The 14823-nt window shown below is 39.3% G+C and overlaps 1 protein-coding gene across 1 annotated transcript in view; it reads left to right on the top strand.

Moving 5' to 3' along the window:
* The window catches only part of LOC139766280 (organic cation transporter protein-like), a 54060-nt gene extending 44661 nt beyond the window's left edge, over window positions 1-9399 (top strand). Inside the window, 3 exon segments of the mRNA XM_071694718.1 lie at window positions 2416-2523; window positions 3623-3807; window positions 9259-9399. Coding sequence (XP_071550819.1) covers window positions 2416-2523; window positions 3623-3807; window positions 9259-9399 — 434 coding nt within the window.
* Window positions 9400-14823: the final 5424 nt, after the last annotated feature.

Below are 14823 nucleotides of genomic sequence, written 5' to 3'. Positions count from 1 at the left end.
GGATGTGTAATGTCACCATGAGTCTTGGAGAGAGGGGTGAGTATGCAGTCTTTGGGGGATTAGAGGGCTTGTGAAGTGAGTCAGTTGTTTTTTGCTGATGAAGTGAGTCAGTTGTTTTTTTGCTGATGATACAGCACTGGTGGCAGATGATGAGGCTATGTGGAAGAGAGTGGTTGTGTTGGAAATGGCATGTTTGAGAATGAGATGTAGTGTGAGGTGGTTTGATTGAGAATGTAATGAAAGGGTAAAGGAGATGTGGGGTGATAAAAAGAGTTTGGTTAAGAGAACAAAAGAGGGTGTGCTAAATTGGTTTGGACTTATGGAGAGAATGAGTGAGGGAAGGCTAACAAAGAGGTTATATGTGTCAGACATGGAGGGAGCAAGTATAGGGAGAACAAATAGGAAAAGGAGGGTTGGAGTGAAAAAGATTTTGAGTGACTGGGGCCTGAAAGTACAAGAGGGTGAAAGGCATGCACGGGATAGATTGAATTAGAACGATATGGTATACTGGGGTTGACGTGCTGTCAGTGGACTGAACCAGGGCATGTGAAGCATCCGGGTTAAACCATGGAAGGGTTTGTGTGGCCTGGTTGCGGATAGGGAGATGAATTTTTGGTACATTACATGACAGCTAGAACATAGATGCGAGTGGATGTGGCTTGTCTTCCTCTGTTTGATGTGCCTTGTCTTCCTCTGTTCCTTGCACAACATTGCTTGAGTGGGAAATGGCAGTCGAGTATAAAAACAAATAATTCTTTTTCATTTGTTCTTTAACAGGCATTACACATGACAGCTAGAGATGGAGTATGAATGAATGGGGCCTTTTTGTCTGTATTCCTGGCACTGACTTGCTGAAGCAGAGCGATACCGATGCTGTTTTTCCTGTGGGACGGGGTAGCAACAGGAATGAATGAAGGCAAGCAAGCATGGATATGTACATGTATATATATGTAATGTCTTTGTATGTATATGTTGATATGTATATGTATGTGGGCATTTATTTACATATATGTGTATATGAGTGGATGGGCCATTCTTCGCCTGTTTCCTGGCACTACCTTGTTGATGCGGGAAACATCGATTATATGTCATAATGTTAATAATAAAAATTATGATAACAGGCTTTTATTGTGTAATTCAAAGTTGCCAACTTTGGGAGCTCTTATTGAAAGTAGAAGTAATTTTAAATGCACTTGTCTATGGATTTTGAGAGTTTTTTGGCTTGTAGAATTTCAAATTTCAAATCTTGATCTATATTTTCAAAGCTAGAATAAAGGATAAAAATATGTTTTGATTATTATTTCCTATGTAAACCAACAGTCAGGTAGATATTCATTTTCCCTGTTGTGTTTTGGGCAGCAGCTGTATAACTAGTCCCTTTATTTTGTGTTTGATTTGTGAAAAATTATTTGTATATTTTTTCTGTTGTTAGATATATCACCATTTTTAGTTTTATTTTTGATAATTTGAAAGAGCATATACCTAGATACATACTGATATTTTAAGGTTCATTTTACTATGTTGATATTTATAAGGCTGAAAAGTAATCTTTAGTAGACATACATTGAGATGTTCTTGGTTCATAATTGTTTTAAATACAAGTTTTTTCAGACTTTGTTTCCATTAAATTCATTACAAGCAAAACCTCAGTACACTGGAAAACTGCCAGCTTTATTCTAATTTCGTTAACCAAGAAAATATTAAGTGAGTCTGAGTCATTCCATAAACCAATTTCCACAGTCTTCTGGCATTAGATTAGAATAACAATAAGTCAGATTAGCCAGCAATTGCAAGTCAAAGTTGATGTTGATATAACCAATTCTTAACTAATTTCCCGAACTTTAGTCTGTCCTAATTCATAACTTGTAAAGTAAGGGGTCAGCTCCAAAAGAGGGCATTTGAGTTCTGCAGAATTCCCACGTTTTCAAGCATTTTTTGAGTAATGTCTAAATGTATTTTGCATTATTTATAATGAAATAAAAGTATTTTGCAGTATTTATAATGAAATACAGTGGTAACTTGTCTGGAAATATGTGGAGGAGGAGTCCGCTGTCTTGTATTGCTATGTGCATACCTTATGCATTAGAAAAAGTTTATGAAAATGTGATTTTTATGGAAAGTTGTGAGCTACTTAAGGGTAAGTTTGATGGTATGGAAGGAGATATAGGAGAGAGAGAGAGCAGCACAAGGAAGAATAGTTATTGGATCCCTAAATAGAACAGTGAAGTGTAGAGTTGTGAGAATGAGTGAATTTTATTTATTTGATTTATCTTATTGCTGAATATAATACTTTAAGCATCAGAAATGATAGTCAAAAGTATGGATTTTGCAAAACTTGCACAAAACACTGTAGTTATATAACAATACTGTTTTATCAAGATGGTCATAAGTGAAAAGCTTTAACTTTTATTTCAGGATATACCCTGGCATGGATTGGTATGAGTATGTGGGGTAGAAGAGGCTCACTGGCTGTATCTTTGGTACTGGCTGGCATATCATGTGCTGTTGCAGGGTTTGTTTCTGGTAAGTTCCAAAAATCTAATGTATTAAGTTAGTATAGCCATCTTATTTGGTTACTAACAAGAAATATATGAGGATATGTGGTGGAGGGTGGATGTGTTGGAAGTGAAATGTTTGAGGTCAGTATGTGGTGGGGGGTGATTATGATACTGCCAATGGTTTGCACAGTGGCAGTATTGTAACCAGTGAGGTTGGGAAGTCCTGCTAATGCAGTTCAGGCTCAAAATTGGGAAAGGTTTTGAATATTGGTGCCTCAAGATGATACTCTAATTTTCTGGAGGACCCAAGTCTCACCCTGCCTCCTTGTGCTGACCTTGTTATTGCATCCTTATGGTTGGAACAGAAAGGTAAGGTATTTTCCAACTCCATGAGGGCAATTGTAGTAGTGCATTCTTTTTCAAATACAGAGAAACACTTGAGGTGTGCTGGGGCTCTTAGTTTTTCTGATAGTTTTAGAACCCTGTTGCCTTCTGACTGTAGCCTATCAAGGGTGAGTCACAAAAGGCTAAGAAGTGGTACTAGAGTCTACCAGTTATATTGGGGAGTAAAAGAGATGAAGATTAAAGTTGATGGCACTGAATGCAAATGGGATGACTGGTGAGAATAAGAGAAGGGAGCTTGTGGGAGAATTTTGAGTTATAGTTTTGATTTGCATTCAGATGGCTGGTGAGAATAAGAAAGGAAGTTTGTGGGAGAATTTTAAATTATAGTTTTGATGTGCTGGGAATTGGGAAACGTATATCCTTGGGCAGAGTGTATGGAGTGAAAAATGAAAGGATGAATGCAAGTTATGGGAGGACATGGAAGGAGGAGTGGTATGGACAGGAATGAATGAAAATTATCAGGGAAGAAGGAAATGAGGATATGCAATTCTGCTGTCACCCTTTTGTTAGATGGTTTGATACGTCCTTCACGTCTGCTTTTCCTTATGTGCTGGAGCCAGTATTTCAGTTATGCTGTTAGTCATTTGTATTCCTGTCTTTAGTTTTTATGCTATTTGAATAATACTTTATGATTCATGATTTTAAAGCATTCTTATCAGAGTGATCTGCAGTGCCAACAAAAATATTTCATACTTCATTTTTTTTTCTTTCTTTTGCAGAGTACAGCAAGGATTATGTGTTGATACCAGCTCTTTTTGGCAAGTGCTTCATAACATGTGCATTTGCTATCATTTATGTGTTTGCATCTGAAATCTTCCCAACTTCTGTTCGTGGCACTGTAGTTGGGTTGTGTTCCACATTTGCCCGTATAGGTGCTATGTTGGCTCCCTTCTCCAGTCGCTTGGTAAGTATTGTAATGTAGCTGTAGAGTACTAATCTATTCCTGTAATAAGGTTCAAGTGTAATAACTTTTCAGAGAAAAGTATTTTCTTTTTGTCTGTTTTGGTCATAGTTGTAGCCTTTGTTCTTCCAGCATAGGGCAAGCTAAAAGAAGATTTGACAAAAAGATAAAGGTCTAAGGTAATGAAATGACAGGTAGGCCAGCAATTAGTGGACATTAGCAACTGATAGCTGTATCTTGCAACCTATCCTACTCAGTTAGGGTAAATGCAGGCAGGTTAAGTTTGATTGTGTTTGATGTTGATTGTGAAACATGATCAGGTAAGGCTCAAACACACTTTTATTATTGATGCTTTATTTGTTAGGTTTTCATATACTCCTTTTCTGTTGTCCTAGAAAGTTTATGTTACAAAATGTGCTTTGCCATTGGGATCTTCATTGAAGTGAATTAAGGGCCTTGATAGTTCTTTTATGCTGGTGCTTTAAGATAGATTCTGTGGACTTTTTTGTGTGCATGTATTATGTAGAGTATGTGGTATCAGATGTGCTACAAGGAACGTTGTCAGCTTCTTTGTTGTTTATAGTGATATCAAACATAGGCAAAGAGATAAAAGATGATACAGTACTGCTTTTTCCTACCTTACAATCAAATTCTGCCTCCTGGCTCTGTTCGTATGTTGAAATCTTCATAATTCAGGAAATATAAAGATCTGTGGAGCCTGGTTGTAAATAGGGATCTGTGATTTCGGTGCAGTGCACATGACATCTAAAGAATGGATGTAAGTTGATATGGCTTTTCTTCGTCTGTTCCTGGCACTGTGTCGCCAATGTAGGAAACAATGATCAAGTACGTATGAAAAAGATTAACGAGATTCTGTATTGAAAATTTGCAGAAAATTAGACTATATTCTTATGCTGCCAGTAATAATACATGTTGATATCATTATCTGAAGTGAGTATAGCTAATGAAAATCTCATCCACATTAAACACTTGACAGGCACGTGCCAATAATCCCTCGTCTTAATTATGACAGCTGAAGGACTATGAAACACACTAGCTGCTTTAACATTAGCATGAGCAATAACCCTACTCATTTTACTATGTGCAAATTGGCCCTGCAATTCAACCATCTCTTGATAACTATGACGTCCTCACTGTCACAAGTAATGTCACCATGCTTAACCCTCAAGGATCTATAGAATCTTTAAGCCTTCTCAGGAACCAGGATGTGACTAACAGATAAGATGCTGATGATGGTTCTCAGGCCACACAGTCAGAAGTTTCTTCCTCTCAGCAACGACACTGATCCTCTTTTTAGTAATTGTGGTGAACTTCATAATTACACATCCCTTTACATGCTCAGTAATTCTTACTTTATCCTTTGTGATTGTCCCAGTCAAAGTATGGTTAAGGCCTAACGAGTGCCCTGTCTGTATTGGAGTTGTACCCGTCGTAGACCACTTTAATTTAGTTAGCTTCACCTATTGGGTTAGGCTTCAATGCTCCCTCAGTGTACCAGCATCAATTACATCTCAAAAGTAGGGAAATATGCCAGTTAACAAAGGGAGGATCAGGTTTCTTTACAAAATGGTGATGAACAGTGGAGTGTTTATTTTGGTCAGGATTGGGATCATCTAGTAGATGCATGCCATGAACAAAAGACTTCCATGGTTTCTAAGTATGAGTGATTGTTCATATGTAAGAGAGGAAATTATTGATTTTTATTTCAGTTAATTTGTAAGTACAGTTGACTGTACATCAGATGTTCATAACTCCGGGACTCCCGTTACACCTATATTTTGACTTGTAAAAGGGTTATATTCTTTGAAACTCTGTTAGAGGTTGAATTGTCAGAATTTGAGCAATTGAATCCCTTTATTAAAGGCTAGTTTTCGTGACATATTGTTTCATGTCTAACACTCCCATGGTGCAGCAGCTAGTGTTCCCAACTGTGATGCTTTCACAGGTTGACCAGGGTTTAGTGCATAGGTTCAAATCCTGATTATGGCAGAAGGGCCACAATCACCCCAGCTGTTCATCTACCCTCAGGGGTTGATCAGTAGAATGGGTACCTGGCTCAGGCATGTGTAATACATCGAAACCACAGCTCCCTTTCCACATCCAGGCCCCACAAAACTTTCCATGGTTTACCCCAGATGCTTCACATGCCCTGATCCAATCCATTGACAGCACATCAACCCCGGTATACCACATCGTTCCGACTCAATCTATTCCTTGCACACCTTTCACCCTCCAGCATGTTCAGGCCCCGATCACTCAGAATCTTTTTCACTCCATCTTTCCACCTCCAATTTAGTCTCCCACTTCTCATTCCCTCCACCTCTGACACATCTTTCCTCACTCATTTTCTCCATGTGACCAAATCATTTCAAAACACCCTCTTCTCTCTCATCCACACTCTTTTTATTACCACACATCTCTCTTACCCTTTCATTACTTACTCGATCAAACCACCTCACACCACATATTGTCCTCAAACATCTCATTTCCAGTACATCCACCCTCCTCTGCACAACTCTATCTATAGCCCATGCCTCGCAACAGTATAACATTGTTGGAACCACTATTCCTTCAAACATACCCATTTTTGCTTTCCAAGATAACGTTCTCGACTTCCATACATTTTGCAACGCTCCTGGAACTTTCACCCCCTCCCCCACCCTATGATTCACTTCCGCTTCCATGGTTCCTTCCACTGCCAAATCCACCCCCAGATATCTAAAACACTTCACTTCCTCCAGTTTTTCTCCATTCAAACTTACCTCCCAGTTGACTTGTCCCTCAAACCTACTGTACCTAATAACCTTGCTCTTATTCACATTTACTCTCAGCTTTCTTCTCTCACACACTTTACCAAACTCACTCTTTATTGTTGAGTGGTTGGTAAGGTTATTTAATGTACATATGACTCATGGTGAGGTGCCTGAGGATTGGTGGAATGCTTGCATAGTGCCATTGTACAAAGACAAGGGAGATAAAAGTGAGTGCTCAAATTACAGAGGTTTAAGTTTGTTGAGTATTCCTGGGAAATTATATGGGAGGGTGTTGATTGAGAGGGTGAGGGCATGTACAGAGCATCAGATTGGGGAAGAGCAGTGTGGTTTCAGAAGTGGTAGAGGATGTGTCGATTAGGTGTTTGCTTTGTAGAATGTATGTGAGAAATACTTAGAAAAGCAAATGGATTTGTATGTAGCATTTATGGATGTGGAGAAGGCATATGATAGAGTTGATAGAGATACTCTGTGGAAGGTCTTAAGAATATATGGTGTGGGAGGCAAGTTGTTAGAAGCAGTGAAAAGTTTTTATCGAGGATGTAAGGCATGAGTACAAGTAGGAAGAGAGGAAAGTGATTGGTTCTCAGTGAATGTTGGTTTGCAGCAGGGGTGCATGATGTCTCCATGGTTGTTTAATTTGTTTATGGATGGGGTTGTTAGGGTGGTGAATGCAAGAGTTTTGGAGAGTGGGGCATATATGCATTCTGTTGTGGATGAGAGGGCTTGGGAAGTGAGTCAGTTGTTGTTCGCTGATGATACAGCGCTGGTGGCTGATTCATGTGAGAAACTGCAGAAGTTGGTGACTGAGTTTGGTAAAGTGTGTTAAAGAAGAAAGCTGAGAGTAAATGTGAATAAGAGCAAGATTTTCAGTTGGGTTGGGGGACAAGTCAGTTGGGAGGTAAGTTTGAATGGAGAAAAACTGGAGGAAGTAAAGTGTTTTAGATATCTGGGAGAGGATCTGGCAGTGGATGGAACCATGGAAGCGGAAGTGAATCATAGGGTGGGGGAGGGGACGAAAATTCTGGGAGCCTTGAAGAATGTGTGGAAGTCGAGAACATTATCTCGGAAAGCAAAAATGGGTATGTTTGAAGGAATAGTGGTTCCAACAATGTTGTATGGTTGCGAGGCGTGGGCTATGGATAGAGTTGTGTGCAGGAGGGTGGATGTGCTGGAAATGAAATGTTTGAGGACAATATGTGGTTTGAGGTGGTTTGATCGAGTAAGTAATGTAAGGGTAAGAGAGATGTGTGGAAATAAAAAGAGTGTGGTTGAGAGAGCAAAAGAGGGTGCTTTGAAATGGTTTGGTTACATGGAGAGAATGAGTGAGGAAAGATTGACCAAGAAGATATATGTGTCAGAGGTGGAGGGAACGAGGAGAAGTGGGAGACCAAATTGGAGGTGGAAAGATGGAGTGAAAAAGATTTTGAGTGATCGGAGCCTGAACATGCAGGAGGGTGAAAGGTGTGCAAGGAATAGAGTGTTTTGGAACGATGTGGTATACCGGGGTCGATGTGCTGTCACTGGATTGAACCAGGGCATGTGAAGCATCTTGGGTAAACCATGGAAAGTTCTGTGGGGCCTGGATGTGGAAAGGGAGCTGTGGTTTCGGGCATTATTGCATGACAGCTAGAGACTGAGTGTGAACGAATGGGGCCTTTGTTGTCTTTTCCTAGCGCTACCTCGCACACATGAGGGGGGGGGAGGGGGATGGTATTCCATGTGTGGCGAGGTGGCGATGGGAATGAATAAAGGCAAACTGTGAATTGTGTGCATGGGTATATATGTATGTGTGTGTATATATATGTGTACATTGAGATGTATGGGTATGTATATTTGCGTGTGTGGACGTGTATGTATATACATGTGTATGGGGTGGGTTGGGCCATTTCTTTCGTCTGTTTCCTTGCGCTACCTCGCAAACGCGGGAGACAGCGACAAAGCAAAATAAATAAATAACTATGAATATATATATATTCATACATACATAACATATATACACATGAACATATTCATCCTTGCTCTCCTTCATCCAGTCCCACTGCCACCCTACCTTACAGGAAAGAGCACAAATGCATAAAAGAATAGGAAGAAATTATACCATATGTATGCTCCTCTTCTCCCCAACACCTGATTGCCAAACTTCCCCAAGTCAGCGAAGTAGTGCCTGGAAACAGATGAAGAAAGGCGTCATCCACTCACTTCTATACACAAGTTCTCATTTGTAATGCACCGGAACCACGGCACCTTATCTACATCTAGACCTCACAGACCTTTCCATGGTTTGCCCTGGACATTTTGCATGCCTTAGTTCAATCCATTGACAGCACATTGACCCCAGTATAATCGTTTCATTTCACTTTATTGTATACATGCCTTTCATCCCACTGCATGTTCAAACCCTGATTACTCAAATTCTTTTTCATTCCATCCTTCCATCCCCAGTTTTGTTCTTCCAGTCTCCTTGTTCCCTCCACTTATGACTAATATATCTTCTTCGTCAACCTTTCCTCTCTCATTCTCTCTACATGTCCAAATCTTTTCAACACCCTTTTCTGATATCTCTACCACACTTTTTATTACCACACATCTCTCTTACCCTTTCATTATTTACTTGATCATTGTAATGAAATTAACATCTTTTTTATTTCTTATTTTTTAGGCTTTGATATATGGCCCTCTTCCAATGATAGTGTTTGGTGGGCTGTCATTTATTGCTGGTATACTGAACATGATAATGCCTGAAACACTAAAGACCAAGCTTCCTGAGACTTTGGAGGATGCTTTACATCTTGGAAGGTAAGTTCCTCATGATTCTTTGCTCATACAGTAAAGTTTCAATTTAACAGACTAATAGTGAGGGAGGAGGTATCACGATGCCGAAAGTCCATTAAATGGAATGTAACCTATGGGCCTTTTTTTAATACAATATACAATATACAGTTCACATGCTTTCTTTTAACTCCTCTGTGACTTGATGCCATTTTGAATTGTAAGGATTGCAAAATTATTTAATGAATATAGTTGCAATTCTTTGTGTACAACCTGACTGCATGATAGCTTGAGGCAGAGTGAAACCAAAACAAAGTGATTATATCCCATGCTACCCAAAACAAGTGCGATATGAAATGCGCATAATGTGGCTTTTGAGATTTTTTTCATTATTATTAATTGATGTATTATTATTTGCTTGGTCTGTTAAATTGAGGGTTTACTGTATATGATTGGCATCAAGACATATGATAGGGGAAAGTGTCTGGTATTAAGAATTGCAGGGGTCATAGAAATTATCAGCTGATTGGTATTTGATTTTAATTTTCATAGTTATATTTTTCAGTGCATACTTCTAACTTATGCCAGCTACTGTTGCTACTACTACTACTACTACTACTACCTATTGCTACAACTACTATTGCTGTTACCACTACTAATGATAATAATGATATTATTTATATTATTTATTATACTTTGACGCAGTCTCCCGCATTAGCAAGGTAGCACAAGGAAACAGATGAAAGAATGGCCTAACCCACCCACATACACATGTATATACATAAACGCCCACCCACACACATATACATACCAATACATTTCAACGTATACATACATATACATTCACAGATATATACATATATACACATGTACATATTCCTACACGCTGCCTTCATCCATTCCCACCACTACCCCACCACACATGAAATGACACCCCGCTCCCCCCATGTGCGCATGAGGTAGTGCTAGGAAAAGACAACAAAGGCCACATTTGTTCACACTCAGTCTCTAACTGTCATGTATAATGCACCGAAACCACAGCTCCCTTTCCACATCTAGGCCCCACAAAACTTTCCATGGTTTATCTCGGATGCTTCACATACCCTGGTCCAATCCATTGTGCATTATACATGACAGCTAGAGACTGAGTGTGAACGAATGTGGTCTTTGTTGTCTTTTCCTAGTGCTACCTTGTGTGGGGGGAGGGGGGTGTCATTTCATGTGTGCCAGTCCTCTGTTCTTAACGCTACCTCGCTAACTCGGGAAATGGCAAATAGTTTGAAAGAAAAAGAAAAGATATATATATGTATATGTTGAAATATATAGGTATGTATATATTCGTGTGTGGACTTGTATGTATATACATATGTATGTGGGTGGGTTGGGCCATTCTTTTGTGTTTCCTTGCGTTACCTTGCTAACGCGGGAGACAGCGACAAAGTATGATAAATGAATATATATTATTTTCAAGATTTATACGATGATTTAAGGGAAAGTGAGACAATATTCAATCAGTAGTTTTACTTTAATAATGGGTATAAGCACCCCCAGTGCCAGTGGTGTCATTCAGTCTCCGAGCATGGATGACACCAGTTCCTATGTCAAGGAATGTCCAACCAGGCATCTTAAGTCATCCCATGCCATCTCTCTACCAGTGAGTTTCTCCAGGCTGTGGCATTTGTTGTTGGAATTATTAATGCCATATTCTCAGAAGGCCAAAAAGAAATGTATAGTGATTTAGTTAGTATTCACAAGTGGTAAAAATAGAACCTGATGGAAATTAAATCATGGGATGGTTAACAGTGTAATGGTGGCTGCATACAAACCCTAGAAAGAAGCAAAGAAATATATATGATAGTCCTGGCTTAGCAACTAATTAAGAGTGTATGAGACAGTGTGCTTGGCCAGAAAGCATTTCTTTAAGGAGGGAATCTTGTAATTAAGTCTGTAATAATACCTTGAAATATACCAGAGATTTTTATTTTTTTTCTATACCTTCTTCCCTAGTTCTTCTGAAGCAAGGTAGTGCCAGTAGATGACATGGGCTTTAAGGTGAAATTACTTCTTGGCTCCTCCCTAAAAGATACAAAACAAAAATATAGGAGACCTCATCAAGAAAGTTGGAAAGGCTATTCAAGCCAATACAAAACATTTGTAAATATTTGCAAGCCAAATACAAAACATGTGCAGATGTTTAAAAGAAACTGGACAGTACTAGATACACATAGGACTCAAAGTTGAATGTTGTGCATCACAGCAGATATGAACAGTATTATTCATCAAGCTAATCCTGTCTGTTACCAACTTTCATCTCAGATTGTCTCTGTCTTTCTTTTGATCCTTCTCTGTTCACTCTCTTTTTCTGCACACCCTTGATGATTATAAGAGGCAGTGTTCATGATGAGAATTTAAATGTGCTTTTTACAATTGGAATGCATTTTCCATAAAATTTCTTATTTGATTTTAGGTCCCATACTCTCAGAGGTGATGAACTTGGGACACCAGAGGAAGAAGAGCATCTTTTAAATGAAAGTGATGAACAAAATGATGATGATGATTCTCATGTGGCCTGTAAGTACAGTGTAGATGTTCATCAAGAAGATCTTGATGGTGAACCGGACCTTCCATCAGTATGATGAAATATTTATTAGTAATTAGGTTTGTTTTTATTTTTTGATATTCATCCTTTTTATATCTCATCTTCATCATTCATCAGTGTAGAGTCAGGAACAGACAAATGAGCCAGAGGAAAAAATCCCTGCTTTGCTACTGCTTTTATTCCTAATTTTAGATAATAATAGTTCAAGAGAAGAAGAGATTTAGAGTCTCCCTCTTCTGCCCTTCTTAGTTACATTTTATAATGTGCAGGAGATGCCTAAGTGCTCTAGCTTTATAGGTGTTACCAGACTCCACCTGCAGTTGTACACCATTAACAAAAAATACTAGGCTCTGTTATTATCATAGGACATAAAGTACAAGAACAAGTGGTGGTTGCATAGTGAGCCAGCACTTCACTGGTTGTCAAGTTGCTTTCCTTTGACCCAGGTAGCTGTCTTTTCTTTCTGCCTTACCCACACATGGACTGCTGGTATTCTTTCCACAAACATACAGTCTCTCCTTGTCACAAATAACAGTCAACAGCACTTTATTCACACAACTCATTCTTCACAGCTCTAGATTTTCCTGTGGTGAGTGCATTATGCTAGCCCTGGCTTGTGGTAAAATGATAGGAGCAATAGATATAAGTAGTAGGTACAAAAACTATACAGGAGTTTTAAGTAAAAACACTAGGTAGAAGTAGTAGTTTGGAGAATTAGCTAGGAGCATTAGGTAGAAGTAGTATGTTGGAACATGAGGCAGAAATCATAGGTAGATGTAGATACATGTTAAATTTGCCCTCTGCCAGTGGCCTGTTAAGGGTGAGGTACTAAAGGCGAAGAAGTGGCATTGAAGTTTAACAGTCATAGAGACTCTTTCGCCATGGCCACCTTCATGAAGGAGTTCCTAAAGGGAACAGGTGACAGAGATCTATATCTCTATTTATATGTCTGATGCCTGTTCCAACTGGAACTTCCTCAAGGGGATGGCCATGGCAGTAGAGTCTCCATAACTATAAACTCCAGAGCCACTTCTTAGCCTTTAGTGCCTCACCCTTAAGAGGCCACTGGCAGAGGAGAACTCTAGCACATGTTCCTACTGACTACTTTTAGCTAATACTCCTTTCTGCATGATACTCCTGCCTAACTATTCCTACCTTCTGTCTACTGCTCCACTATTTTGCCAAAAGGCAGCGCTAGGGCATAGTGCTCACCGCAAGAAAATTTAGAATTACAAAGAATGAGCTGTGTGAGTTAAGTGCTGTCAGGTGTTATGTATGACTAGGAGAGATTGTAAGTTTGTGGACAGAATACCAGTAGTCCACATGTGGGTGAGGCAGAAAGGAAAGACAGCCACCTGGGTCAGAGGAGTGCAATCTGACAACTACTGGAGTGCTGGCTCACTATACAGTCATCATTAACCTTCTTGATACCCAGGCTAGTATATGAATATAAATGGATAGCTCATCAAGGACCCTATCACTCCAAGGGAATCACTTATTTCCTGGCACCTGCAAGGAGTGCATACTCAAAGCTAAAGGAGTACCCGTAAGGGTACTGGGGCTATCATACCATTAAACCCCAGGACATCTTTTAAGGGGCTCCTACAGCTTTGAGGCAGTATTTCACACATGAGCAGGGAGATGATGGACTCCTTTTGGAGTGGAAACGTTCTCAATGAAACTACTACTTTCCATTCATGACTGATGATACTCCCTCGGTGAAGATAACTTCTCACTCACAGAGTGATCAATTTCATGGTGAGTCCAGTAACACCTCTCTACTTTACAACAGTACAAATATATTTGACATATCACAACCCATTGTGCCCAAGATGTATCGTCCATTCTTAAGATCATTGAACATATATATATATATATATATATATATATATATATATATATATATATATATATATATATTTTTTTTTTTTTTTTTTTTTTTTTTTTTTTACTTTGTCGCTGTCTCCCGCGTTTGCGAGATAGCGCAAGGAAACAGACGAAAGAAATGGCCCAACCCCCCCCCATACACATGTATATACATACGTCCACACACGCAAATATACATACCTACACAGCCTTCCATGGTTTTCCCCAGACGCTTCACATGCCCTGATTCAATCCACTGCCAGCACGTTAACCCCGGTATACCACATCGCTCCAATTCACTCTATTCCTTGCCCTCCTTTCACCCTCCTGCATGTTCAGGCCCCGATCACACAAAATCTTTTTCACTCCATCTTTCCACCTCCAATTTGGTCTCCCTCTTCTCCTCGTTCCCTCCACCTCCGACACATATATCCTCTTGGTCAATCTTTCCTCACTCATTCTCTCCATGTGCCCAAACCACTTCAAAACACCCTCCTCTGCTCTCTCAACCATATATATATATATATATATATATATATATATATATATATATATATATATATATATATATTTTTTTTTTTTTCATACTATTCGCTATTTCCCGCGATAGCGAGGTAGCGTTAAGATCAGAGAACTGGGCCTTTGAGGGAATATCCTCACCTGGACCTCTTCTCTGTTCCTTCTTTTGGGAAAAAAAAAAAAAAAAAAAACGAGAGGGGAGGATTTCCAGCCCCCCGCTCCCTTCCCTTTTAGTCGCCTTCTACGACACGCAGGGAATACGTGGGAAGTATTCTTTCTCCCCTATCCCCAGGGAATAATATAATATATATATATATATATATATATATATATATATATATATATCTTTTTTCTTTCTTTCAAACTATTCGCCATTTCCCGCATTAGCGAGGTAGCGTTAAGAACAGAGGACTGGGCCTTTGAGGGAATACCCTCACCTGGCCCAATTCTCTGTTCCTTCTTTTGGAAAAT

This window comes from Panulirus ornatus, chromosome 57 (genome assembly GCF_036320965.1).
Source record: "Panulirus ornatus isolate Po-2019 chromosome 57, ASM3632096v1, whole genome shotgun sequence".
Classification (NCBI taxonomy): domain Eukaryota; kingdom Metazoa; phylum Arthropoda; class Malacostraca; order Decapoda; family Palinuridae; genus Panulirus; species Panulirus ornatus.
This window is presented reverse-complemented; position numbering and strand designations above follow the sequence as displayed.